This window comes from Drepanopeziza brunnea (genome assembly GCF_022702325.1).
Source record: "Drepanopeziza brunnea f. sp. 'multigermtubi' strain 214-2 chromosome Unknown ctg11, whole genome shotgun sequence".
Taxonomy (NCBI): domain Eukaryota; kingdom Fungi; phylum Ascomycota; class Leotiomycetes; order Helotiales; family Drepanopezizaceae; genus Drepanopeziza; species Drepanopeziza brunnea.
Window position 1 is genome coordinate 1,962,685 of NW_027094074.1, and position 26,586 is coordinate 1,989,270.

Sequence of the window (26,586 nt, forward strand, 5' to 3'; positions counted from 1 at the left end):
TTAAATTCCTCGTCACTTTTATGTATCTTCTTCGTCGTCGGCAACAAAGTAAACATCAGCCGTGAACTTAAGTAGATTTTGCGCTGGTCTTCTTCTTTCCTCTGCCTCTTCATCCTACCTACCCCTTTACCATTCCACCTCCGTCCGATCTTAGCAAGTCACAAATGGGAGAAATCATTCGCAATCATGATTAAATTTCGCGGCCGTGCTCAAAGAGCAAATCTATCGCTAGCTAGAAAAAGCAAAACGTCCAAGTGTCTCGGTGCCATGGCCACATTCCACCCTGCCATCCGATCCCAAATCAGACAAATCCGATGTATGCAGTCCTCCGCACGAGATCAATCATCTTGGGTATCAGAGGAACGAAAATTGAGACGACCGTTTTTGGATGATCCAAACCGCCAAAAATATCATCCGTTCGACTCGCAAATCCCGTCCGCAAATTTGGTCGAGCTGTTCGGGTGCCATGTGGAAACTCGGAGATATGAAGTCAAGGTCCTTGAGCTGCATATCAAAAGGGTGCAAACAATCGAAAAGGAATTCTTGCTTCGTCATCAGCTGCTCTCCACGCATTAGAAAGAACAATGTCCCATTCGCCCAGCCAATTAGATGACCAGTGCCGCAATTCCACGCCCAGAGAAAACTGGTGCCTCTGCCATTCGTTGACCACGCCCAATAAAATCGAAGCCGCAGAGAAAATCCAACCTGCAAAACATCAGCGATCCAGCTCCAATCGGACGCAATCCAGTTAACTTACTATCCTACAGCCTAATGCAGTAGAACTGGCCATCAACCGAGTACCACCGAGTATCACCAATGTCACCACTATCGATCGTCAAGCGGTTGCGCTGAGTCCAGGTGTTGTCTTGCTCACGGCACCAGTACATGCGGTACGGATCGTCATCGGCTGGTTTCATCTCCTGTTTCTTATTGGCATCGGAGTTCATGGCCAGGCCCATGTTCTGCGTCAGCATCTCACCAGCAGTGTAGCCAACCGTGTTATAGGCAGGTTGCTGGAAGCTGAAGGCAGGATTGGTCGGGATCGGATATGTCTGGTAAGGCGAGCTGGCAGATGGATAGCCGTATACGCTCTGAGGAACGTACATAGGCTGAGGAGGTGGGATGTAGGCTTGTTGCGGGACCATGATAGGCTGCACCATAGCTGGAGGGATCTGGGCGCGAAGAGATGTTAGCCGTGATTCAGTGATTCAGTAAATGAAATGTTATCTTAATGCCGATTGAAAGCTATTGATACAGATTGAAAGACTTGCGTAGGAGGGATACAGGAAGCTGTAGAAGGGGTTGCTGGGGTATGGAGCCTGTACAAATGGAGACGCAGGTTGAACCACGATCGGCGCGCTGACGACTGGGACAGAGACTGGAGCCACCGTCGCAGGAACGGCCACGTGCTGCGGGATGTACGCGACGCCGCCGACGAGGATACTCCCATCTGAGCGCGGGATATACTGGTGAAGGTGAGGGCCGTGGGTCGTGTCGGTGCCGACTTGTGGCTGGAAGTTTTGTGGATGATCAGCCATCTTGAAGGCCGGCGATCCAGTGTGTGCACTGCTTGTTGTGTATGGTGCTGTGTATGGTGCTGTGTATGGTGTTGTGTATGGTGTTGTGTACGGTGTTGTGTACGGTGTTGTGTATGGTGTTGTGTACGGTGTTGTGTATGGTGTTGTGTGTTGCTGTATGTGGAGGGTGTTGGGATGGTTGAAGGGGTTGATGGGGTCGAAGGAGGTGGAGGTGGAGAGAAGGAGAGTTGGAGTTTGCGGCGATTTTTTTGATTTGACGTCGACGTTATTTGCGCGTTACACGTCCGCCGGACGATGAATGTTGTCGATACTTTTCACCTGGACCTGGTGACTCAATCTGACGTCTCCCCGGGTGCACGTCTGAGCGTCCGAAGTGAACACCAAAACCGTGAATTGGGCCCGAATCGGGAAGGAATGCTCCAGAACTCAAAAACCAGTACGCACGAGCGGAAAAGCAAAGCAAAGCAAAGCAAAGCAGACCAAAGCAAAGCCCATCGCAGATAATGAATTGAAAGCCGGCTTACCATTGTTTTTGGGACCCGGATAAACGTCTTTGTGCTCGCGTCCCATACAGTCGTGACCTTCTCTTTCTTTTTGGTGACAACTTCCTCCTCGACGAACACCTCGGTGAAGCATGGTAGGCACATCTCTTTGGTTGGAATGTTTTTGACGATAAGGTTATGAGCGATGTAGGGAGAAGAAGAGAGGAAGATGTAAGGGGCGGCGAAAACGTGAGGGTCGGTGAAGATGGCCAAGTGACTGAGCCTTTGGCCAATTCTAAAGGTAAAGAAGGCAGCACAAGGACGTTAGTGTTACATTACACAAGCAGGCAGAGTCCAGTCCGCTGCAGTGTCACTTCCCGATTCGGTGCGGTTCAAAAACCAAAGTAAATTCTTTAAAAAGTAATTGAATTTTATATAGCTGCAACTTGAATTCTATAACCAGTTAGGTGAATTCATAGGTATTCTTATTTACTGTTTTTCATTCAACATTTGACTGTGTTATCATTATTATTACTGCTATTACTACCGCACTTTAACTACAGCACGTGTAACTGTCTGTTATACTAAGCTCATAATTATTTTATAGCGGAGCTTATATTTCTTAGGATGCAAGCAAGAAAAGAAACAGAAAGAGCTCTGAGCCTGTATCTATACAGACGAGGCGCCGAGCGCTAGGCTCGATCGGGACACACCAACAATCAGACAATAAGGTAAGAAATGGAATGAGAGCAAGGTAGTTGGTTGTATTGCTCTAGGAAGCTCAGAGCAAGCGTGAGGCTATATACCTCTCCTAAGTGGTCTGTGCCACCTTGTGGTAGCCAGGTGGCCTAAGGCCACAACACAATCCAAGGTCGTGCTCCTGTGCACAGCATACCGGTATCCTTTCAAGTAAGCTGCAGACCAGAAAACTCCGATTTACCATTTGAAAATAGGGCAACCTCGACTAGGTAATTGTCTACAGGAATTCCTACGAGAATCATGGCTATCATTATTCATAGCGAGCACAAGACACATCTGAGTAGAGATACTTGGTTCAAAGGGTGTTTCTCATGTGAAAAAATCCTTTTATCCCAATCTACCATCATGTGACGACCTTTCTATATTTCTGAAGCCCCAACTCAAGGCCACAAGTTTTCTAGACGTCTCTGGAAGTCATCTTGGTCCCGGGATCCCTTGGTCCTCTTCTCAAGCTCCGCGTAGAAAGCAGCTCGTTCAACTTTCTCTCTGCCCTTCATGGCGTCATCTATCTCGCTCCGAGAAAGGAGTCCAGCTTCAGCCATCGCCTTCCGCGCTTCTATGCGTGCTCTGCTCAGTTCGCTCGTAATTTCCCTACCGTGGGTAGCGTCCCAATATTTGCTGAGGCCGGCCTTTCGCTGAGCGGCGAGCCGTCTCGTCTGGGCGGCCATGTATGGCTCTCCGATATCGGATTCTTCGCCGTGCTGCCTGCCCAGGCTCTTCATTCGTTGTGCGTATCGCTGTTCTTCGGCAGCCTCCTCCTCCAAATGGTGTCTCCAGCGTCTGCAGGCCTCCTCGTCTAGAGACTAGAATTGTTAGTTGTAGCGAAGGAAGCCTAAAGATATTCTTACATGTTTGACCAGGACGGTAATAACGGCTTCTGCAGTCTTCTTCTTCCCCTGATCCTTTAGGAAGTCGATCATTTCCCGGTACGTATCCGCGTCCTTGATCTCTCGATCCGGTGGAGCTCCAGCTTTACAGTTTGAAATAACATTGAGATTGAGGGCAACCCTGTACAGCCAAGGCCCGTCCGCAAGAGTATAACCCTGCACATCTCGTTGGCTCTGGAATCGAGGTGATGATGGGCCGGATGGAGCTGTGAAAGAGTGCGGAAGTGTTGGGAAAGCAATCCCTGAAGCCTTAGATTGGGTATCTGCCACTTCATTCTTATCGTAGCTGTGCAGCTGGGCGACATTGATAGGTGGTATGGCACTTTTGTGGGTGGTAATTCGCAGCTCTTCTATGAACTCGTGGTATTTTGTGGTATACCTGAAGTAAAGGCTTGTGGTCTCGCGGTTTTGAGGATGGCCGTTTCGCAACGTTGTTACCAAGACTTCAAATCCATGTTTGCCTCTATCGAGGTTTTTGAACTCGCCATCGGAGAAAGGTCTCAAGGTGCCTGTACATCGATGGATGGCAAGCGCAGTAGCCTTCAACTTATTAGTCGCCGAATTTGTGAAGGTTTGGGAATATTACCTTTTGCATTGTATTGGTACGTTTTCCCAAATAATCCTTCCCGTAACCTGATTGAAGAAGTTCCTTGTCAAGCAATTCTCGAACCTTGGGTACCAAAGCTTTGTTTGCTTTGAGAATCGCAAACACACCATCCTTCAAGAGTTCCGATCCTCCCACCCGGGGAGCAGCGTAGAGGTCATGACCAGTGTACAGAGGCGCTCCAGACTCGACCCCTTCCAGTTCGTTGGGATCAAATACGGCAAGCTCGCTGAAGTCGAGATCTGCCGAATTCAGCGCCATAACATCCTCAGGGGTTAATTCCGTCAGTCTCCATTCAATAAGCATCTCCTTCAGCTTCCATACAGCCGGATTGGTCATGCCGGCTGGACTAGAGCTAGACATCTTGGTCTGTCGTAGTAGAACTTGATGCGGCGATGTTGTGCAGGCAAGGAACCAGATAAAAGGAAAGGAAATACACCACCATCTGCTGAGTCATTGGTGGAACAGGAAAAGATGAGTGAACTCGAAGGTGAATGTGCTTGTGCTTAGCAGCGCCATCGCTCGCAACTTTTATATCGCTTATGAGGCTTAGCCGACAACAAGTTTTCGTGACATTGAAAAAAGGCACATGCATGGAACTCGAGAATTCGTAAAGGCGTCTGAGCTTCTGTTAGCCATGGCGATACACATTAAGTTGATAAATTGAATTTAAATCTTCATGATGTCGCAAATCGAGGAAGCTGGGGCTGCTCATTTTTCTTGGAATTTCTTTATAAGGTAGAGATTCTGAAGACGGCAACGCGCCTTTTAGTCATGCTGTTGCGCGTCCCATTCGCATCCATCTATTGTACAGGTAGCTCAGACCAAAGGATAGATCATCCATCGCTAATACATTCTGCGCCCAATTATGATTCCATGGTAATCCCATGGGTGAAAAATTTGCTGTACAGGAAAGGTGCTCGATAGCTCACGTCATCGGCAGTTTTAGGTTTTTCGGGGACGTCAGGTAGGAGATTGGGCATCTAGAACAAGGCTTTTCTCGTAACCTGGCGAAAAAAAGTAAGTGGATGCGTTCAGGATTGCGAATGGCGCTACTTACAGCCCATGCACCTGCAACAGAAGCAACGATTCCTCCAGAGATCATCATGGGTCGGACACCTTTTGTGCTCTTAAAGATCATCCCGCTCAATGCACCGGCAAAAATACTGTTCGCAGAATCGTGCTTCCCTCGCACGTAGCCGATGTAAGAGTTGAAACCATTGTATACCATGGCGATTACGGCAGCGGAGTTTCCCAAGAACGGTCCTCGCCTTGTGACAGCGTTCAGCACCGAGTTCAGTCGCAACTTCGGCGGTTGTCCATTTGACCTTCTCAGCCCCTCCTGTAGCCCCCAAGCTCCTCCAACAGTCAAGGCCGATAGATATGTAACTCCAGTGCCGTAACATAAATCATCGGACCAGCCTCGTGATGGAAGTGCCGATTGTGAGCCGGGAAGATCAGACAACGCAGAATCTTCGAGAGATAAGTAGTCCAAGGTTTGTTGGTTGAGGCCAGCCAGAGGATGTAATTGTGAGGGGTCCGCGAGGGAAGTGCCGCTCAGAAAAGATGTGACATCCTGGGCATCTTGCGGATTGAAGGGGGTAGGAGTGAAAGTATCCGAGGGGGCGCTGGAGGGAGAAGAGTCTGAAGATGCCGTCGAAGAGGATGGCTTACGCCCGGTGAGCTTGTCCCAGATGGACATATCGAATCGCGTAGTAGAGAGAGAGGGAGAGAGGGAGAGAGGGGGAGAAAGCGTAGAGCTTGGAGGGTGGGTCGATGTCGCTGGTGATGGCGGCGATGAGTGTGGTGTCGAGCAGCTTTGTCGCCGAGAGCATAAAAATTGTAGGGATGGAGCCGGAGCCGGAGCTACTTTTAACCGGGCACCAGTTTGGATCTCAACTTTTTTTTTATTTTTTGGAATGACAATTAAAATAGCTCACTCAGTCTCTTACCCAGTGCGTGCTGATCGATGATCGATGATCATAGAATGATCCTTGAGAAGTCTTCTCCCGCTATATCTTACATCCACAGTCTGCCAACATTCAGGTTGATGGTGGCGAGGAACAGTTAGCCAAGATAAGTGTTGTAGTCCCGGTAAGCGAATACTTTTTCCTTCCTCCATCCACCTGCCATGGGGCTGACAAGACATCAAGACTTCTCCCACTCGACTTTCCCGTACCCGAGTGTAAAGCGATCCCAACTGTTTTCCCAATTGTCAAAATCGAAGTACGGAGATTGATCTGTGCAACCCCCCTCAAGCTGCGCTTCCTGTCTTTGCAAGGGCTCAGCTCTGAAACACTTTTCAACAATATCAATCGCCAAATAATTCGAGGGCAAAATTCATGGACGGAGAACAGAGTTCCCCCTCAAAGACTCCCACATATCGGTCGCACTAATAGCCAGTTTGAAATGACTCCAATGCCTGATGTAGATCGTGGGTTGCCATCCTCCAATCTGGGACCACCGAGCGATGATCGGCAAGTCGTTAAATGGCTCGAGAGCCAACCCGCCGAAACTCAGTCAAGGTAAGTGAGCACTTTCTACGAGAGGTGAACAGATTTGACATGATTACTTAGCCTAGCCAAAGAAAGGCTTGAGGCCTATCTGGCCAGTGCGGCGCAACCTCGACAGATCTCAGGCAATGCTTGCATCAAGCTCTGCTATTTCATCGAGCAATGCGTCAAATCCAAATCGTCTCCTATTAGAGAAGCCATACTCTCGGAAAAACCTTGTCTTGACTTGTTTCATTTCTACATCGAATGGAATGAGAAGAATCAAAATCGCTCCATGAGACAAGTGATCGAGCTTATCTCGACAATGATTGCGAAGAACTCTTCAGAAAAGGTCACTCGCTCTATCAAAAGCCAAATCATTGAGAGAAACATCTCTATAATCACCCACCAGGCTGCTCTGCCTTTGGTTAAGCCTGCATTCAAATCTCTGGAGTGCCTTATGAGCAAGGGCACCATCAAAGCAAAGGACCTCTTGGACTCGTATTCGCAACTGGTTATTGGGAACACCAAGAACGAAAGCCAAGATGTGACCATGGAATCAAAGACGAATGGCTTCGCTGCGTCCTCAGTAGAAGAACCCATGTGGGACACTTTCTTTTCTGTTATGTTTGACTGGATGACATCCCAAGACATCTCTCCCGCAGCGGGCAAGTTTCTTGTCACAGTATTTCGTGATCTGCGTACTGTATCAATATATGCGGATATAGCTACGAGCAATACTGCTTCATGGCAACGCTGGATTCGAGAAGGTCTTGGCAAGAACCCAGAGGCTTTAGAGAATGTCAAGAACTACCTCTTCACCCCCCTTTTCAAACTTGACAAGGTTGGCTCAGTAGCTTTTTTGGAGGATTTGAACAAGCAGAGCACTCATCGAGACATTGATAGTCAGGACACGAATGCTCATTCTTTACTCCAACTCTCTGCTATGGAGACTGGAAAGAAAGCTGGGCTGGTAGAAGAGCCAGGTACGAAAAATAATTATCGACTTGCTGGCTACAAACTAACACTTACATAGATACAATTGAATTCCAGAAACCCAGCAAGAAACTATCCAGTCCTGTCGTACTCAAGGAGGAATCGATCGGCTCGCTGTTGACTCACGAATCTGACACTGTTCGTTCCTTGGCATTTTCAGTACTGGTGTCCGCGTTGTCTACGGTCAAACCATTCAGCAGCACTGCGCTGAAGATTCTGCAAACTCACATGCATATTCTCTACTCAGATACAGATGCCAAATTTAGAAATGAAATCATGAGCAGCACAAAGCATATGATTGAGAGGCTCAGGGGCGCCACTTCATTCTTAGTGAAGGAGGTCGAAAGCATATCCTTTCTGCTCAATCGAAAAAAAAATCTGCCCGATATTCTGCAGGAAGGCCGACAAAGACTGGCTGCTGTTAAGGGGCTCCTACAAAGCCACGAGAGTTTCATTACCTGGTACACCCAGTTTCTCTTGCTGGAGCTGATCCCAACGGCATCCTACCAGCGCCACATCACAGCACTGAAAGCGATTTCTTTGCTCCTTCGCAGTGGAATTCTCAAGCAAGACTCTCCGATTCTACCTAGGAAAGATTCAGGAGATAACACGCTCTGGCCGTATACTCTAAATTTCTTCGCGCGGGGCTCATTAAGACTGCTCATGGATCTTCTCTTGGACCCTTTCGAAGATGTGAGAAGTGCAGCTACCAGCACCCTCAAGCTTGCATCTTCAGACAGTTTTGAGCAAGCACCCTCCCATGAGACATCGGAAGCTACTATCCAGTCTGATGGGGCACATATTCAACGAACAAATCATACATTCCCAACTCTCGTCGTAAATGCCGAAGAAAAATATCGATCTTTTCATCTATTGGAAAATTTCATTGGACGAGCCGAGGAGCTTTCCAAACAAACCGGTCGTGCGGATCATGCAGATGGTGTCGCACGCTCATACGAGCTTCTGTACGGCTTACAGACATCGTCTAAGAGCCGAATGGATGTTCTCTGCAAGCTAGTGCAGGATCTAGAAACAAAGGTGGGGATTGCTGAGGGAAGCCTAGGCCAGGCAGTATTTAATGCTCCGATCCATGGAACATTTGCAGCTCTCACGTAGGTCGCTGTTCTAACTCCAGCTTTACAACACTAATGTTATCACCAGCTTTGTATGGGAATCTGTTGACCACCTGAAGCACTTTCCCGAATTGGCGAATTATGACAGCGACAAGCAGTTAGGATTTTTGCAGCAACGTATGGTCGATTGCTGCTCGCGAATATGGATCGCTGTGAAGGGTATTCTTTGCAATGACTCTCCGGAAGGTCATCTTCCCCAGGATCTCGAGGAAGGCAATGATATAGACACAAAAGACGTACTGAGCTACAGCTTCAGAGCAGTTCATGAGTCCAGGTAACTTGACCCTCCCAGTCTACTCAATAACACACCACTCACTAGTAATCTTGCAGCAATCTCATGAGGACACTGGCGAATAAAACGAAACTGAGACTGCCTTCCCCAGATGCTTCGCCTTTATTGCCTGCCGAACTTTTTCACCAGATTGGGCAACTCTCATTTGATCAACTTTCAAATCTGCGCCACCGAGGAGCTTTTTCGACTGTCACTCTAACTTTCGCAACATGCTGTCAGCTCGCGGTGCATCGTAGCCTTCCGCCTTCAACTTCGATGCTGTTACTGGAATGGTATCAGGTAAGTAACCTTTACCCTCCGAACTCAGATTAGTACTAACATATATAGGGTGCTCTTGATTGTATTTCAACTCAGGTATCAACTACCAGACGATCTGCAGGAATTCCAGCTCTCGTTACAGGTATATTATCTGCACAGGCTAAATCACCATCCCTCGTCGAGGTCATGGAAGAGCTCATAACTTTGGCCAGTGCGCCCGTAGAGAATCTAGAGCTTGATGACACGCAACTACCACAGGTACATGCCTTGAATTGTCTCAAGGATATGGTCCGATACCCAAACATTCGCCTACAAGTCGAATCATATGTGGCTCGACTGTTTTGGTTGGCATTGAACAGTCTACAGAGCAAGAAGTAAGTTCCAAGCATAAAAAACCGTCCTAATACACGGCTGATTGTAAAAACTAGTTATCCGATACAAAACTGTGGCTTGATTCTCTTCAGAAGTCTTGCAGACTCCATTTTCGGCACTTCACCAAGCAAGCAAGATATCGAGGACGGCTGGGACGGAAAGTCAGTCAAGATCTCCTACGACAGATATCCATCATTGCCAGAGATGATTGTCAAACTGCTCAAAATAGGTACTGGGGATACTGTCCTGCCTGCCCTGGATTTCTTACGTCGTGCTGGCCCACCAAGTACGATGAAGTCCGAGATCCAGGAGCTCGTCTCTGGTTTCCTGGGTCACAAGGCTTGGCAGATCCGAGAAACAGCTGCACATACACTGTGTGCTCTTACTATGAGCAATTCTTTGGTAGAAACTATCAAGGGCTTGTTCTCAGATGCTAGGCAGACCACGAATGGTCGTCATGGAACATTGCTTGCTGTTAAGGTCATCTTGGAGCGTAGATTACCCATGGCTGGATCACACTCACCCTGTGAGTGCCTCTCTAATTGTTGGACGGTGTAACGGAACTGGTGTGCGCTACTGACACGAACAGACTTCCTTTCTCAGATCGCACCAATCTTGTATGAACAGTGGACGGTAGACAATAAGCTCTATCGTTCTCCTATTATTGGCACAGTCTACTTCGAAGTCAGCAATTCTATTCACCTATTCTGTCTCAGAATTCCGGCTCAAGATGCGAATTTGGCCCAGTTGAAGCAAGCAGCTCGTGTTTTACAAGGTCTCGGATGGCGCCAGAACGAAGGTAATTCGACACTAGATGTGGGTGAGTATGCAAGCTTGAGTACCGCAATCTCTAGGAACAATGTCTGCATTTCCGCCCTAAACGACACTCCGGAATCTTTGCACTGGATCAATGATCTATCTCTGGGAAGTAGTTCCGACGCGGTGATCGGGGCTCTACGCTGTATTCCAGAGGCGTTCAAGTTAGGCAACCAAGACGGCCTACTCGAATGCCTAGTTGACATTTACCGTAAAGTCATTCGACAATCATCCTCTGTGGAGGTCCAAAAGGCTGCACTTGAATCATTGTGCGGTCTCTTAGAAGATAGGGTCAAGGCTCCGTACACTGGTGTAATGGGGGCTATCACGGCGGCACTCAGTCTCAAGCCCAGCGTAGAAATGATCATATCTAGTCCTGCCATATCGTCTATGTGGACTATTTTAAGCGGTTGGATGACTGCTTTTGAGATAATGAGGCGACGATCTGCAAGAGCAGAGGGCATCGACGAAATTATCAATACCACACCGGAACTGATGTCTTGGTCCCAGGTCTGGATATTCTTAGGAAAGGACAATCAAGTAGGTAGAAATTTCAATAACCCGAGTATCATTGCTAACAGCAAAGGACTTCGACACCCGATTTGCAGCTGCCTACGCAGTTTCAACCTTTTACACCCATTTGTACCATTTTTGCAAATATCAGGGGTCCGGCATCCCATCGGCCGACAGCCTCTTCCCATCTATGTTCGCTCTTTACAATGTTTTGGAAGACGATGATTCGGACGTCAGATGTTTGGGAGCGAAAGCTGTGTCCGTTATGCTGGGCAAATCGATGGTTCCTCAGGCAGCTACCAATGCTTTGACCGAACACATGCTCACTCAACACGGGAAGGGCTTTGCATCTTACGTCGTATGCCGAATGACTGGTACCTCTATCGATCAACTGGGAAATGGCCTGGGTGGGGTCAAGCTTGAAGCGGCAGCTACACAACTCGAGGCAGCGTCTCAAGGGGATAACAAACTGTTCACTGAGGAGAAGCAGAACCTTTGGGCCGATGAGGTGCAAGATGCTACCATCTGGTGTGATATCTTCCGACGATTTCCGTTAGAAACGTTTGGAAACAATGAGGCAAATGCTTTCAGCAACGCCTTAGTACAGAACCTTCTCACATGGGTTGCAGATTCAGTCAACTTGCTTAAAAAATCTGCGCAGATGGACGGAGCCATAGGCTGGACATCGAAGCCCGAGGTCTTTGCTGTCCTGTTTCGGACTATCAAATGCACCAATACGATCCTGGACTATCTGGATGATAATGTCTTAGCCAAAGAGGATGATATTCATTCAAATGCTGAAAAATCGGGAACCATACCTCCAGAGGCACTAGCTGAGACCATTGAAAATCTTGAAAAATTCACCAAGATCGCTGTCGATTCCAAGCTGCATCCAGTCCTCTTACAGACGCTACTAGAAAGGAAATCGCTAGACCCGAAGATTATCCGAGCCACTAATATCACCCTCGTCAACGAATTAATTCCGGTCAAAAGTCCCAAGTCTCCGTCTACTTCGAAGTAGCAACCTCATACGCGGTCGCAAGTCAATAAGCAAAGTCTCTAGGTACTTTCACGGCAATTCAAGTTGTTCGACGGCTCCCTCTTCTACGTTCAACGTTCAGACAGAACAAATACACCCACTCACCACTTTGCTTGTCTCGATCAGCGTATGTATCCGCGCACAGAATATATAATTCCCAGATGATCTAACAAATATCAGGCATACAACTGCGATTATGGATAACTATGTCACCATTGTGATCATTTTCCTCATTCTCCTCCTTCTCACACTGGTCTTTGTCTTCCTTAACAAATTCATGGTCTTGCATTTTGTAAGTATATTCAGAGTCTCTTGTTGTAGACACTACTGACGTCTTCTCCAGGCTTCGTACATGTACGGCAATCCCAATAGTCACAGGTTCCACTCGAAAGAATCTGCAGGCGAGCTAACGCACCCCAGGGCCAACAACCAAGAAGCGTACGTATTCGCCGAAGCGCGACGCGCCGAGAGAGCCTCCAACAGAGCCGCCAATAGATCCGCCCGCCGCGCAAATACGGACGAGGAGGCTGCCCGGCCTGCAAATACCGAAGCTGCCCAGCCTGCCAATATCGAAGCTACCCAGCCTACAAATGTCGAAACTACCCAGCCTGCAAATGTCAAAGCTACGAAACTAAGACCTCAAATTCATGTTCGGGATTTGGGCAGCACTGTTTCCAATGTCTCTTAGATATCTTCTCGAGCGGATTCTTCGAATACAATGTCTGCGGTCTTCTCTCGCTGTCTTGGTAGCCAACATTCAAACTAGGGGCCAGGAAGGCTGTGTTAGAAGGGCTTGGAAATGGTATGGAGGATAGACTGCCTCAAGTTTCGGAATGAGCAGCTGCGGAAGAAGATTATCAATGGGGAGTGGACAGGCAAGGCTCTTCCTACCATAAAGCCTCTGTATACTGATCGTCCTATACCAGACGTTGTCACGCCATAGAATTACCAAAAAAAATTATTGACTTGATCCCGCCTGATTCCTCCGGGTTGCCGCGCACCGTGAGAAAATGAAGCCGACGACGTTTGCTCTTCGCGTCCCCCTCCCTAAAACCGTGACCGCTCCCCCGTATCACATTACAATGCAAGCTCCCTTGAAAAGACAACAAAGACACCTAACTCACCGCCTCCCCCATCACAAACGGCAGCCACGTATTGTGTCAGTTTATCGTGTAATAAGGTGATCGTCATATGCCACCCTCCGCCCTCCGTCCAACATCCTAGAGCCCAGGTTCGAATCCCTACACGACGGAAAAGAAGCCTTGATCCCCGACTTTAAGATCGATCTCGACCACTTCCCGTACCACTAGATTCGAGCTCTCACATTCGATCGCGGCATCCTGCAGCACAACATGCGTTGAGAGACGCATAACTCCGTGCATGACATTGCCAGTGTCAGTTGCATCTTGTCTATGGAATGGCTACAAATATGAAGGTGGCGCTGCCCACTTACGGAGCAACGACTACAACCTTTACGAGTACCACAATCTCACTATCTTACGGTCAAGCGTCTTTCACAATCCTCTACCCGCCGCCGAATACTCTGCCGTTGCAATTTACAACGGTTTCTTCGCAGCCAAACTTGGTCGCAACACACAAGCCTACTGTTTTGCCCGTCCTCGTCCTTACAGACGTTGTAGGCATAGCGGTTGGTCCCAACAGCGTACCTATAGCTACCCGAACACTTTCGCAAACACCCCCGCCTCAAGCTACAAACACAAGTGCCACAACAGCAGCAGCAGCTGGCTGTCCGGGCTGGAGCTGCTGGAGCATCAGCAAAAAAGCACTCGTCGGAACTGCCATCGGCGTTGGCGCTCTCTTGGTTGCTATTCTTCTTTGGTGGTTCTTTTTCTGGCGTCCGCGCATCAAGAAAATCCGCATCACAGTCGGCAGACCACCGCCACCTGATCTCGAATCTGGACGTCGGCAGACAAATATCAAAATTCACTCCAGGATTAGAACGCCTAAGCGGCGAAGATCGCGAAGCGTGAGTGCGGGCCCGCCGCTTGCTTCCGGGGGAAGGTCGGAGGGGGTTCGAGTCGTGGCTTCAAATCCAGCAGTACAGATTCCGAACGTGGCTTCTTACAGGGTTGTGAGGCCGCAGAGCGAGAGGCCCCAAAGTGAAATGCCGCGGAGTGGAGCGACTTCTGGGCTGCCATCGGCCGCTGTTCTTCCGGATAGCTACGAGTCGATCTGTAGTAGTGATATGAGCACACTTCCGGACATCGTTCGGCCGCCAGACACGGATCTACCGCGTACTTCGGGGCGCTATTCTGGCGCTGGGGTAGCTGCTGCTGGGATTGGACGGGTGGGAGCTGCTGCTGCGTGGAGTAGGCGAGACAGTGTTAGAGCTACTAGAGGGAGTCAAGAAGCGAAAACTTCCAGACCGGCTGCTATGAGAAGTGGTCGGGGACCAGAGAATGAAGAGGATTCCAGCAAAGAGATCCGTAGGCCGAGGAGGAAACAAAGTAGACGAGTCAAAGACGAGGATGATATCGAGGGCCAACGAAGAAGTCAGAGTCGCAGAGATAGAGAGGATCGAGGAATGGGAAGAGGGGGCGTCAGAGTCAGAAGAGGACGGGAAGATGAAGATGATATTGAGGATAGAAGAAGGCGGCGCAGCTATGACGCTCGAGATGAGGACGAATTCGAAGTCAGAAGAGATCACAGCCCGCGACGAGTGCGAAGTCTTAGCAGAGATGGAAGCCTAGAAATAGAGTCCTCACGTCGAGACCGCGAACGGCGTCGTCCAAGAAGCGTCTCACCACGACCCCAAGAACGCTCGAAGGACAAGAAGAAGGAGCCGCGAAAGTCAGAAAGTGGAGGCTGGCACAAATACCTCCCTCTGCTTCCCTTGGTGTTTGGCCTTGTTCACACGTACGCCGAGCCCGATGGAGGGTGGGAGCAGTTTATTCCAGAGGAGAAGCGCAAAGGGAAAGGGAAATTGAAGCAGTAGGTTGATTTCCGTGCCTCCCATGCATGACAAGAGATGTATGTATATTGATGACTCTGGGATAGGCTGGCCGAAGAGCAGTTCGACAAGCATCATAAGAAAATCCCCATGAGCTTCCGCAGACACGACAACGCTACGCGCTCCAAATCCTCCGACCGAGCATACGACTCGACACGCAGACGAGACTCTAACCGCGAAGAGAGGGATGGGAAACGAACCCGGTCCATCCGTCCACCAACATACAGCCCAGCCCGAGAACCATTCAGTAGCACAGCTCCCGAGCCCGGAAGCACCCTATCGCCATCGCCCTCTCCACCGCCAAGACGCAGACAGTCGACCAGAGATCACGAGAGACGAAGAAGCGGGAGGCATGGATTCGATGGCGCTGATGATGATGGATATGTCGATTATGCGCGTGATGGAGACACGTCATCGTTGTCGAGGGGGTCTCGGGTGTCCGTTGGGTATAAGGAGCCAGTGCCGAAGAATATGGCCTTCCATCATCACCAGCCGGTGAAGACGCCTAGTCCATTGGGGCCGGGCCTAGAGCATAAGCTGAGACACATTCCTACGCTCTTGAAGCCTCCTACCCCCCCGGATTCGGACCACGCCATCAGCATCCTGTGAATTCGAGATGAATGCATAGGTATGGCTAGGCTGGGGTCACCGGGCGTCACGAGAGAGCATGGAGATCCGTCAATAGCAAAGTAGAGAGAGTGTTTTGTAGCTAGAAAACGTGCGAATTTAATGCTTGGCTTTCGAATACCTATGTCATAAACTTTCAATGCGTACACGAATTCTTCTCCTCGTGATTATTAGGTACTGACCTGCCTGCGGAAGGGTGCATTTGATGAGGTGGCTACCACATCTGGAATTACAACATTCCGAGCGTACAAACCTCTCTCGCGTCCCACTTGATATATGCGAGATAAACTACTGCGAGATGTCCGCGCTTGGCTTTGTGGCATATGAAGTATCGTTTTTCGGAAGGTGCGCCAAGTCGCGTCGCCAAGGCCGATCATTTTCGACATACTGCAATCACTTTAATCCTGTACCACGTATAGAGACTTTCGAGATTAAAACTCTCTATTGTTTTTCAGATCTGCATCTGTTTTCTGCAGCTGCAGTCTCACGGACTACCCAGCGCTCTACCGATCAAAACCTTCAATTGTTGGAGTTCGTTGCTGCCGATCTTCTGAGCGATGGAGCTGTCGTAATATATATTTATATATTTGAGTATCAAAACGCACAAGATGGCCAGCAAATCTGAGATGTAATCTGCTTGAACTATCCTCTTTCAATGTGTGTTTGTTACAAGAGCTCGACTGCCGCGGGTCCTCCCGTAGGATGATTTCTTTGCTTTTCAATTGGTCTCGGATCTCCCACCACACGAGATGCTTCCCAGATGCCAGAACGCTCTCGTTGTAAGAATATATTCGGAATCCTTCCGGTCGCCACCTCTATAACTCCTCCTTCAGTTAACTATTCTTCATCTACCCAATCCAAGCATTGGCTGGAGCAAGCGAGAGCGCAAGATTATGGCGTAAGCTTTCGAGAGATTACCTCTGAAAAGAAGAAAATCTGAATTGGGCGGTACTGTGTCTAAGCTCTTCAGGAATATCAAGATCCAGAGCCTTTTGAGTAGCATGAAGAGACTGTGGACCGGGATCGATCAGAGGCGTGGTGTTCCTTATGGTCCAGTTAAGTTAGTATCCTTGAGTTTCGGCACTCTGAAGAGACTTGGAGCGAGTATGCAAGCAGCGCCGGCCAGTAAGTAGAATATATGAAAGCTGGCGCGAGATGTATACTTAATTATGTTTTCATGGAATGCGGGTTAATCGGGCTGCAACGTATACGAAACAAAGCCGCTGGTATCAACATTCTTGTTCCAAGAGCGCTGTGATCAGTCGTAGCCCGCGTAAATATGAGTCATTTGGGGGGAGTGAGGCGAAGTTTCAAAAGTATTCGGATTGATGTCTTGTCTTAAGCCTTGTTGCGGCTTGAGGTTTTCTGATCAAAATAAGTCAGCGATCTAAGTCTTCCACTACTTCTTTACTGCATTGCAATAGATTATTGATCTCATATTTGGGTGCTCCGCTCTGGGAACACCCGAAAGAAATTGTAGCTACATCCTCTCGCTAATTCAGTGACGGCGGCATGGTTAAGTATATCTGCTCCTCTTTCAAAAATTGAACAGTTCAGTTTCACCTAGATTGTTCCTTCTTTCTGTTTCTGATCTTCTCTCTGTGCAGATAGATGTCACGATTGTGGGCTGGCTCTAAGATGATTTGGTACTTTAAACTAAGATTAATGTCTATGCCTTGCTCTGGGGACAGAAGAAAGTGCTGCTTACTACTTACAGCGGTCTGAACAGTGTTAGAATAACATATTCAATGAAGCAATCGTAGTGATTCAGCGCAGATGCATCACGTGGACGTTGAATTTACGCGCTAGTCGAAGCACCCAAATCATTTAATGTGAATATTCCTCGCCCCGACCGCGATCAACTTTAAAGAAACCTCGATAAACCCTATCTTTGAAGGTCAACAAGCCTCAGATTGTAGTAATCTTTACTATTACTACTGTTACGTCGCCGATATGGCTTTGGTATGTAGCACGGAGATCCGTGAGCTGAGACCGATAACAAGGAATTTTGTTTGCTAACAGTTTCGCAGCGTATCTACATCTCAGATCGGGATGGCCGGGTGATTATGGATAATGGTGTTCAAGGATATTTGAGATCGCTGAATATCCGCATCTCATACCAAGAGATACTTTGGACTACGCCAAGGCCATTATGGTGTATAGGAACGACAACTTGGTCACTTCTACTTCTATCAGCCCCGAGCTCCACTACCTCAGCTATTCCAAAGATTTCCCAACGTTTGCCAGCCTCGAGCCCACGTATCTCAGCCAGTTCGATCCCTTCCCAAGACTTCCCATCGAGCTGAGATATATGATATGGGGCTTCGCACTGCCCGAGGAACGCCCCATCTATCTTTCCGATAAGAAGTACAAGCCTATTGAAAAGTCTGAGGTTGTTGCTCCAAATCCCGATAGCCACGTCTCCGATGCTGGTTCTTTGGATAGAGATGAGACTGGCGAGTCTGTCAAGCACCCTGAGACTTCGAAGAACATACCAGCACTGTTACTGACCAGCCACGAAGCTCGGAGAGTTGCCTTGAAGCATTTAACCCTCAACCTTGGCTTTCAGCTCGCCGACAAGCCAGTGTACGTCAATCTTAATCGGGACACAGTCCACTTTAAAAACACAGCTACTCTTATGCTACTGGTCACTGTTCAGCCGCTGTGGCCAAGACGCACGAACACGGGGAATGGCATGCCCGTGAAGGGCGACTACTACCCCTTGGAGAGGAGCGATATTGAGAATAACTTGCGCCACTTGTTCCTTTGTAATACCTTGAGGCCAACGGATATTAAAATGCTTGCTCGATTCCGCAAGCTTGAGACCATAACGGTGAACACAAGGACGACGCTCGGTGGAGGGCTTTCCTCCAACGCAAGACTATCTGTTGCCAAAACTGCTATTCGCCAGGCCCACGAAGATGCATTGATATTGTGGAAGCAGTACGCGGGGGTTCTGGGAGGATATCGACAAGAAGCACGGAATAGAATGCCCATCAAGCAAAATTCCCGTCTTCAAGTTCTGGTGGTATTTTGAAAAATAGAGGGCATCTAAGCAAGTTCTCCGAGGGCATGTATTAAAGACAAGCTAACAGTTAGACAGCAGTATAAAAAGACATCGTTGTCGGTCACTGGCACTAAATGCGCTTTAAGCTACTCATACCCTATCTACTTCTCTACTGCGCAAGCATCCGTTTCTGAGCTGGACTATAAAGAATAGACATTCTCGATAAGACAGTCTCCGCTCTTTTATAGGAGCACCTTGTATTAGATGCTGCTTTGCTTCTATGATTCTAGGTAGAGATGCTAGGGCAGGGAGAAAGGTGCTTGCTCTCAAACACAGTCAGAACAAAATCAGAACAAAAATTCCACAAAGAATCAAAGATAATTATAGTCAGGAACAAGTGGGTGTGAGTTTCCGCCTTTCTCGATGAATAAAAGCCCCAAGTCAAAATTCCAATCATGCTCTCCGAATCTCCTTGTAATAAATGAGAAATCATAGGAAATATCAATAAAGACGACCAAGGTGTTAGGGTAGCCAGCCTTGGGTCCTGATTAGAGATGAGCATCACAGCTAAGCGTTGGCAGTGTTATCTGCGAGGATGAGGTTGGACGAGGTGAGGCTGGACAAGCATACATATAGAGCTACCGGTAGATCATTCCACCTTTTATTAGTAGCTAGACTGAACAAGATCATAGATATGGATAAAAGGAACAAAACAGTTTGGACGATAGACAAGCCGATTTTAATTTTCTGGATTATTGAAAAGAGGTGTTTGTATTATCATTGAACCTTTGAAAAGATATACAGAAAAACAATAATGATAGTCAGACGAAGTGAGCTGAGGAAGTCACCACCCGGACCATGTCTTGGCACCGACATCGTCATCAGGTGTGCATCGATCAGGCGGCTGGGAATGCCCTCACTTCTACCCTAAAAGACGATCGGTACCCATGAATTTTTCACTCGCTGCACCATCAACAGATAACACTCAGCGAACCGTCTGATTGCTTCGGTGAGCTGCAGCTGAAGCAGCATCGAGCAGGATGTGGAATGACGAGGACAATAACCCGTACGGCACGAGTTTCGAGCGCCGCGATTCAAGCTCCTCTGCGGCCAACCCCAGCTCTCCAGGCTCCCGTGAGTACTTCTTCCCGTCTGATCTCACCAGTTTGCAAATATGATGGAATCCATTTTCATTGACGGCGAACTTCAAGCTGACGGGGGCTGGGACTATACAGAACATGGCTTCGGTGGGCCGCGCACTCCTGATAGCAACAGCCCCATCCACGATTCAGATGTACCTCGCAGACATCAGTACGATACCAGCGATGCCGGAAGTGATGATGACTATGGAGGGTCTGCGCATGAAGCTCCAAAGCGCAAAAAGGGTGGTTATGACAGCCGGATAGAGCAGATCCTCTACGAGAATCCCGACCTTCCAATTCTCATTGTGGATGCTGGCAAGAGTGCGGAAAGCGGTGGGAAGTACATTGTGTACACTATCCGGACCGGGGTATGTTGAAAATATAGAGCCGGAAGCTTTTGCTAATGTTGGGCAGGACCTCGAAGTGAGAAGAAGATATTCCGAGTTTGCATCCCTCCGAGACGCCCTCACCCGACTACACCCTACCCTGATCATGCCTCCGATTCCCGAGAAGCATACTATGGCAGACTACGCCGCAAACCCGACCAAGGCGAAGCAAGATCAGCAAATAATTGACTTACGGAAGCGTATGCTGGCGGTGTTCTTGAACAGATGTAGGTGCATGGATGAGGTCCGGAACGACGGGGTTTGGTGGAGGTTCCTGGATCCAAATTCAAGCTGGGTACGGACACTTGGTATTGACGCTCCGCTCCAGGTTGTCTACTGACTGCTATCAGAACGAGGTGCTACATTCCCATCCCATTGCATCCATCCCCAAGTCCAACATGAAAGCTCCACCACTCGACCCCGCCAACCCCTCCCCCGCTCATCAATTCCTTCCCATCCCAGCAGCGTCTGCAAAACTGAGAGCAGCCTCTTCTTCTTCGACCAATGCCCAAGGTATGCTGAACCAGCCGACAGAGTACGCTGCGAGCCCGTCAGCTGCGGCCCATACTGTCCCTGGCACCCAAATATTCTCCCGTTTCCCGCCCGACTGCCAACACCTCAGCGAGCAACAACTCGACCCATACTTTATTCATTTTGAGGCTTCTATAAAGGAGCTCGAAACAATTCTTACAGGGCCCATCGAGCGAGTGAACAGACGAACTCTACAACATCTCTCATCCCTGGCCTCAGACTTGGCAGAGCTTGGTGCCAGATTTAATGGATTCTCGCTCTCAGAATCATCGCCGTCTCTGGCAGCCGCTATTGAAAGAGTGGGCCAGGCAGTTGATTCATCTTATTTGGCAACAGAGGAGCTTTCCGGTTCTTTGGGGGCTAGCTTTGCCGAGCCGATGAGGGAAAGTGCACAGTTCGCCGGTGTTGTTCGGACAGTTCTGCGCTACCGGGTACTGAAACGTGTGCAGCAAGAAATGACGAACGATGAACTGGCGAAGAAGAGAGCACTACTGGAATCATTGGAGCGAAGTGAGACGGAAGCCAAGAGAATCGAGCAGTATTTGAGCAGCAGCGGTACGGCAAATATACCACGTAGGTCGAATTCGTCTGCGAGAAACAGGGATCCGCTAAGTACAAGGCGAGAAAACAATCAAGAAGATACCGCATCTATAGATTCCGACTTTCCTCCCACCCATGGTGATGGCCACAGTCCGCCGTCAGCAACCCAAGGCGCGCCCGAAGAGCACACTGCTCCTACACATCGAAAGAGCTCCAGTGGCAATTTTATCACCAACAAGATATTTGGCCGCATCAGCCATGCCGTGCATGGAGTCGTCGATGTCGATCCCGAACGCACGAGAAGAGATCAGATTGGGAAGACGAGGGAGTCGATTGAGCATTTGATACAAGCACAGAAAGCTTCGGAGCAGGATGTCCGTAATGCCAGTGCGGGTATCTTGAAAGACCTGAAGCGATTCCAGGCGGAGAAGGAGGATGACTTGAGGCGGTACATGGTAAGACTTGTCAGTATCTGTTCTATGCCAAGCTAATATTTGCAGCTTGCGTACGCCAATAGTCAGATCGAGTGGGCGAAGAAGAACAAGGAGACATGGGAAGAAGCTAAGGCAGAGATCAACAAGATAGATGAGAGCTGAGGATTCCAACATGGGACGATCATGGGTAAATTCTCATGAGTGAGTGGAGTTGGTAGGGTGGTAATAGTGATTCGGGTTGTGTTGCTGAGCGCGACAGGAGTTTACGAATGGTTGGTGTAATCACCAGTATCTGCCAGCGCAGACGAGATAGATACCACTTTCGAAATGAGCTTTTCCTTGGAATACTCCTGCTCGGGAGAGTTGACTCGAGCAATTGACATCCGCCTCCAACGTGGATGTTTACGTTGTCCTCGGCTGCCGAGGTGAGCCGGTATTTTCAGATGCTCGGCCGACGTTTATTGGCTGACTGTATTGATGCGGGGCGTACTTACTCCGGATTTGCAATGACGTACATGCATCAAGCTGGGTAGAAGAAGCATTGAACTGCCCGCCCCTCTCACCTCGTGTCTGTTGTCTATTTTCTATTAACTATCATCAACCAAGGGACCTATCTATCTACCTACCACCTCATTGAGGTCCGCTCTCCTCCTCCTCCTCCCCCTCCTCCACAGACCTCATTCTCCGCTCGATCTTACAAATCCCCAGATACGACAGGATGTCAAACTTCAACTACAACAATCAACTTGTAACCGTCTCTCCCTCCGAGCTTTGCTCTCCTCAGCTCTCCAAGACTCAATACTCTGTTTTGGAGATGAGAAGCAACCCGTGTTACTTTTCGTAGATACTGACCTCGGTAGGACGCCTTCTCCCTCTACCACAAAGTCCACGAACCCTCTTCTTCTCCGCTGGATGGCCCAGCTCTTCCAGCCCTGGGCCATGCCCTGGCTGGTTCAACCGGCACTGCGATCTCCAATCTCGCACTCTACCCTTTGGACCTCATCATAACTCGTCTACAGGTCCAGCGTTCTCTCCGGGAATCTTCAACTATTGCCCATGAAGGAGAATATAAGGGAGTCTTCGACGCCTTTGAGCAGATCTACAATAAGGAGGGTGGCTTGACTGCATTCTATTCCGGGGTGCTGCAAGACACGGGGAAATCAATTGCCGATTCATTCCTCTTCTTCCTCTTCTACAACTATCTCCGCACGAATCGACTTCAAAGTACAGGACACCATACCACCCTGCCAGCTCTCGATGAGCTGGGAGTCGGCGTTCTTGCAGGTGCACTCTCTAAGCTCTTCACCGCCCCAATGTCAAACATAGTGACACGAAAGCAAACCGCTTCCATGTTAGCAGCTCGGTCATCCTCAACCAGCCCTGCACCTAGCGTTGCCGAAATCGTCTCCAAAATTCGCTCTGAGAAAGGACTGCAAGGCTTCTGGTCCGGCTACTCCGCCCAACTCGTTCTGACGCTCAACCCAAGTATTACATTCTTCCTCTACGAAACCTTCAAGCGCACTCTCCTCCCACGCTCCAAGCGCGATGACCCCGGAACGACAATTACCTTCCTCATGGCAGCATTTAGCAAAGCCATTGCTTCAGGAATAACCTACCCCTTCGCCCTCGCTAAATCCCGCGCTCAAGCCTCCTCAAAACCACCTGTCGACAAGGAAAACGCCGAAATTGTCATGGAGGAAGTCAAGAAGTCGCGTAGCAGAACTGATGCCGAAAAAGCTGGCAAGAACGCCAAGAACCTGGCTAAAAACAGCACGATTTTCCACATCGTGCTCAACATCTACCGCAACGAAGGAGCGGCTGCTCTGTACGAAGGTGTATGGGGCGAGATCTTCAAGGGATTCTTGAGCAACGGGATTACGATGACGATCAAGGAAGCGATTCACAAGCTAATCATCCAAACCTACTTCCTGATTCTCAAGTCGCTGAATAGATTCCCAAGCCCTTCGAACTTGGTGCATCAAGCCGGAGATGCTGTCCAGGATGCGGGAGAGAAGGCTGGTCAGTATGCTACTGGTGTTCAGGAGAAGGGGAGTGCCATGCTGAAGCAGGGGTACGAGAATGTTTCTCAGACGGTAGGTTTCGCGAACGAGCGAGCTGCAGTTGCAGGGAATAATGCTACAGAGGCGGCGAAGACAGCGAATGATTTCATGAGTAAAGAGGCTGGGAACCTACTGGGTAATGCGCAGGAGATGCTAGGTGGGAAGATCGAAGAGGTAGGGCATACCTTGAAGCCGGCGGAGGTGAAGAAGATCAAGCATGAGGAGTGATGGTGTTGAACTGAGCAAGGGAGCTGATAACAGAAATAACGGGCTGGTTTGTGATAATGCAGAAGTTGAAATTCGGGATGACGGTTCCTTTGGACTATTAGCTGGCTTGGGGATACCAAAAGTACATGAGATTTGGCTGACTGGCTGACTTCGTTGTAACTGTTTTTATGGGAGCCATGGATTTGGAATTGAGGCTGCTTATGAGGCTTATGAGGAACGGCTGTGAAGCTAAGGCCAGGTTTTTTTGGGGGGCCTTGATCTGGGTTTGGAGAAATTTGGAGAATATCATTTTAACTGGCGTTCACGATAAGCACCGTTATGAATAGGAACAAACATTGTTAATCAGTAATGCCTTTTCGTCAATCTCGAGTTCTAAAAAGATTAATATGGTCCTCAAGAAATACAAATGAAAGTTAATTGATTAGTACCTGAACGTAGCCGAAAAACCTTACGTCATCCACACCTGTTTACCTTAGCCCAGAGAAGAGCCTCACTATCCCACGACCAATTCGAGACGTGATATATAATTCTTTTCGTAAATTCAGTTCTTGGGTATGGTCGCGAAAGACATACCGCCGATTGTGTCCATCGTCTCGGGTGGCGTGGCCGGCGGCGTGGAAGGTTTCCTCACTTACCCGTCAGTTGTGCAATGTCCTACTAGATACTCATGAAGATCCCCGAAGACAGGAATTTCCAACTTTTGTATTATTATCATTAACCACTATCCGCAGATTCGAGTTCGCCAAGACCCGCTCCCAGCTCTCGCAGCAGCTCCCAATCTCGCCCATCACCAAGAAGCCGTCCCGGAACCCGTACCTGCTCATCAGCCAGATCTACAAGGCCGAGGGCCTGCGTGCGCTGTACAAGGGGTGCGGGATCCTGGTGCTCGGCAGCGTCGGCAAGGACGCGGTCCGGTTCCTGAGCTTCGACACGGTGAAGAACGCGTTCAAGCAGGAGGACGGGACCCTGACGCCGCTGCGGACCATGCTGGCGGGCATGTCGGCCGGCGTGCTGGCGAGCATCTTCGCGGTCACGCCGACGGAGCGCGTCAAGACGGCGCTGATCGACGACGCGCGGGCGGCGAGGAGGTACGCGTCCACGGGCCACGCCGTGCGGACTATCCTGCGCGAGGACGGGCTCATGGGCCTGTATCGGGGCTTCGCCGGCACGACGATGAAGCAGGCGAGCGCGACGAGTCTCCGGATGGGGAGCTACAACATCATCAAGGATCTCGAGGTCAGGAGGGGTGTGGCGCAGAACACGGCGGTGAATTTCGCGAATGGTGCCGTGGCGGGTGTGGTCACGACGCTCCTGAGTCAGCCGTTTGATACGATCAAGACGAGGTGAGTCTTGAGATGTTGTCTCTGTGCTTAGCGAGGGTGTTTGGGACGGGAGAGGAGGGAGGGTAAGGGAACAGGTGCTGATGGTTGGGTGGATAGGAGTCAGAGTGCGAAAGTCACGACGACGGTGCAGGCTATCACGGGCGTGTGGAAGGAGGCGGGAGTGAGGGGCTTCTGGAAAGGGACGGTGATGAGGCTGAGTCGGACTGTACTTAGTGGTGGTGAGTCCGATTTCCATTGCTTTAACTTTTCTTATTGCTCTCGAATTCAGCTTGAGACTTCTAACGGGAGGCCCGTCACCGGTATCGTGGCGCTTGAAGAAAACAGCAATTTGAAAGCTGACGTTATGTGTAGGCATTTTGTTTACGACTGCAGAAGCGGTGGCGAAGGTCCTGAACCCGCTGGTTGGAAGGTAGCATTGCTACCGTGTGAGTGCTTGCCTGCATCATCCCATATCAGAATTTCGAACATTCTTAGATCTAGAATACTATATTAAAAAGCTTTAGATAGACTGCCTACACGAATGGTATATACTACACAGAAGAAAGCGCGATTGCCATTTTGTCCTGACGCCTCAACACCATAATTGAGGAACGTGAGTTCTCTATGGTATTTGAGCTGCGAGTCTGCTTCCCACCGGCCTCCCATCGATTGTTTGTAAACAGCAATATCATTGACCAAATACCCGATCGTCCAGATATAACCGTTTTGACTGGACTGGCCTGTCCATCCATCCATCCAACCCATCCAACCATCCCCGCTCTCTCCAAAAATCCAACTCGCAGCTTCGCTCCCAGCTAGCATTACAACCGCCAACCATCTCGGAAAGAAACTTTCCTGTTGCTTGGCATAAACCTATAGAAAATAGCTCGAGGAACTACTTGGCGATGGAGTAGTAGTCGTCGACCTTGATCTTGATCAAGGATACAGTCAATATCACGATAAGAGCTCGTTGAGGTGGTGAATAAGATTTGGGTAATGTGAATCGATCATGCTGATGAGCCCGCAAGAGAGAAACAAACACGGCCAGGACCCTTGTGCGGACTTGCAGAATGTAAATTTACAAGAAGGTTGAGGGGACGGATTAAGAATTTAAAGGCAGAGCGCGGAAGACGTGAATTTCATTGGGTATCATTCCT

At 49.2% G+C, this 26,586-nt stretch overlaps 9 protein-coding genes across 10 annotated transcripts; 6 read left to right on the forward strand and 3 right to left on the reverse strand.

Annotated features, from left to right (window-relative positions):
• Nucleotides 1-354: 354 nt before the first annotated feature.
• On the reverse strand, nt 355-2,185 carry L3040_006683 (uncharacterized protein; the record flags this gene model as incomplete). 2 transcript variants are annotated; one of them, XM_066154205.1, is made up of 5 exons in its annotated part: nt 355-705; nt 758-825; nt 875-1,172; nt 1,326-1,691; nt 2,063-2,185. In XM_066154205.1, 5 exons carry the CDS (start codon nt 2,183-2,185, stop codon nt 355-357), a joined length of 1,206 nt encoding a protein of 401 aa, XP_066011181.1. The 2 variants fall into 2 exon arrangements, with proteins under 2 accessions (XP_066011181.1, XP_066011180.1); XM_066154204.1 differs by having other exon boundaries at nt 1,272-1,691.
• Nucleotides 2,186-3,159: 974 nt separating this feature from the next.
• On the reverse strand, nt 3,160-4,633 carry L3040_006684 (uncharacterized protein; the record flags this gene model as incomplete). The annotated part of the gene is made up of 3 exons (XM_007292253.1): nt 3,160-3,582; nt 3,628-4,206; nt 4,253-4,633. The coding sequence occupies 3 exons, from the start codon at nt 4,631-4,633 to the stop codon at nt 3,160-3,162; spliced, it is 1,383 nt and encodes a 460-aa protein (XP_007292315.1).
• A 620-nt stretch (nt 4,634-5,253) lies between these two features.
• Nucleotides 5,254-5,972, reverse strand: L3040_006685 (uncharacterized protein; the record flags this gene model as incomplete). The annotated part of the gene is made up of 2 exons (XM_007292254.1): nt 5,254-5,277; nt 5,331-5,972. 2 exons carry the CDS (start codon nt 5,970-5,972, stop codon nt 5,254-5,256), a joined length of 666 nt encoding a protein of 221 aa, XP_007292316.1.
• A 707-nt stretch (nt 5,973-6,679) lies between these two features.
• On the forward strand, nt 6,680-12,869 carry L3040_006686 (uncharacterized protein; the record flags this gene model as incomplete). Its single annotated transcript, XM_066154206.1, has 13 exons — nt 6,680-6,795; nt 6,847-7,748; nt 7,799-8,870; nt 8,920-9,165; nt 9,222-9,462; nt 9,511-9,815; nt 9,870-10,339; nt 10,403-11,169; nt 11,216-12,159; nt 12,264-12,308; nt 12,362-12,473; nt 12,525-12,535; nt 12,602-12,869. The coding sequence occupies 13 exons, from the start codon at nt 6,680-6,682 to the stop codon at nt 12,867-12,869; spliced, it is 5,499 nt and encodes a 1,832-aa protein (XP_066011182.1).
• A 741-nt stretch (nt 12,870-13,610) lies between these two features.
• L3040_006687 (uncharacterized protein) lies at nt 13,611-15,761 on the forward strand (the record flags this gene model as incomplete). The annotated part of the gene is made up of 2 exons (XM_066154207.1): nt 13,611-15,133; nt 15,200-15,761. The coding sequence occupies 2 exons, from the start codon at nt 13,611-13,613 to the stop codon at nt 15,759-15,761; spliced, it is 2,085 nt and encodes a 694-aa protein (XP_066011183.1).
• Nucleotides 15,762-17,931: 2,170 nt separating this feature from the next.
• Nucleotides 17,932-18,816, forward strand: L3040_006688 (uncharacterized protein; the record flags this gene model as incomplete). Its single annotated transcript, XM_007292257.1, has 1 exon — nt 17,932-18,816. One exon carries the CDS (start codon nt 17,932-17,934, stop codon nt 18,814-18,816), a length of 885 nt encoding a protein of 294 aa, XP_007292319.1.
• Nucleotides 18,817-19,826: 1,010 nt separating this feature from the next.
• Nucleotides 19,827-21,981, forward strand: L3040_006689 (uncharacterized protein; the record flags this gene model as incomplete). The annotated part of the gene is made up of 6 exons (XM_066154208.1): nt 19,827-19,920; nt 20,022-20,296; nt 20,343-20,609; nt 20,665-21,418; nt 21,470-21,840; nt 21,886-21,981. The coding sequence occupies 6 exons, from the start codon at nt 19,827-19,829 to the stop codon at nt 21,979-21,981; spliced, it is 1,857 nt and encodes a 618-aa protein (XP_066011184.1).
• Nucleotides 21,982-22,537: 556 nt separating this feature from the next.
• L3040_006690 (uncharacterized protein) lies at nt 22,538-24,107 on the forward strand (the record flags this gene model as incomplete). Its single annotated transcript, XM_007292259.1, has 2 exons — nt 22,538-22,567; nt 22,680-24,107. 2 exons carry the CDS (start codon nt 22,538-22,540, stop codon nt 24,105-24,107), a joined length of 1,458 nt encoding a protein of 485 aa, XP_007292321.1.
• Nucleotides 24,108-24,661: 554 nt separating this feature from the next.
• On the forward strand, nt 24,662-25,863 carry L3040_006691 (uncharacterized protein; the record flags this gene model as incomplete). Its single annotated transcript, XM_007292260.1, has 4 exons — nt 24,662-24,744; nt 24,839-25,450; nt 25,547-25,668; nt 25,802-25,863. 4 exons carry the CDS (start codon nt 24,662-24,664, stop codon nt 25,861-25,863), a joined length of 879 nt encoding a protein of 292 aa, XP_007292322.1.
• Nucleotides 25,864-26,586: the final 723 nt, after the last annotated feature.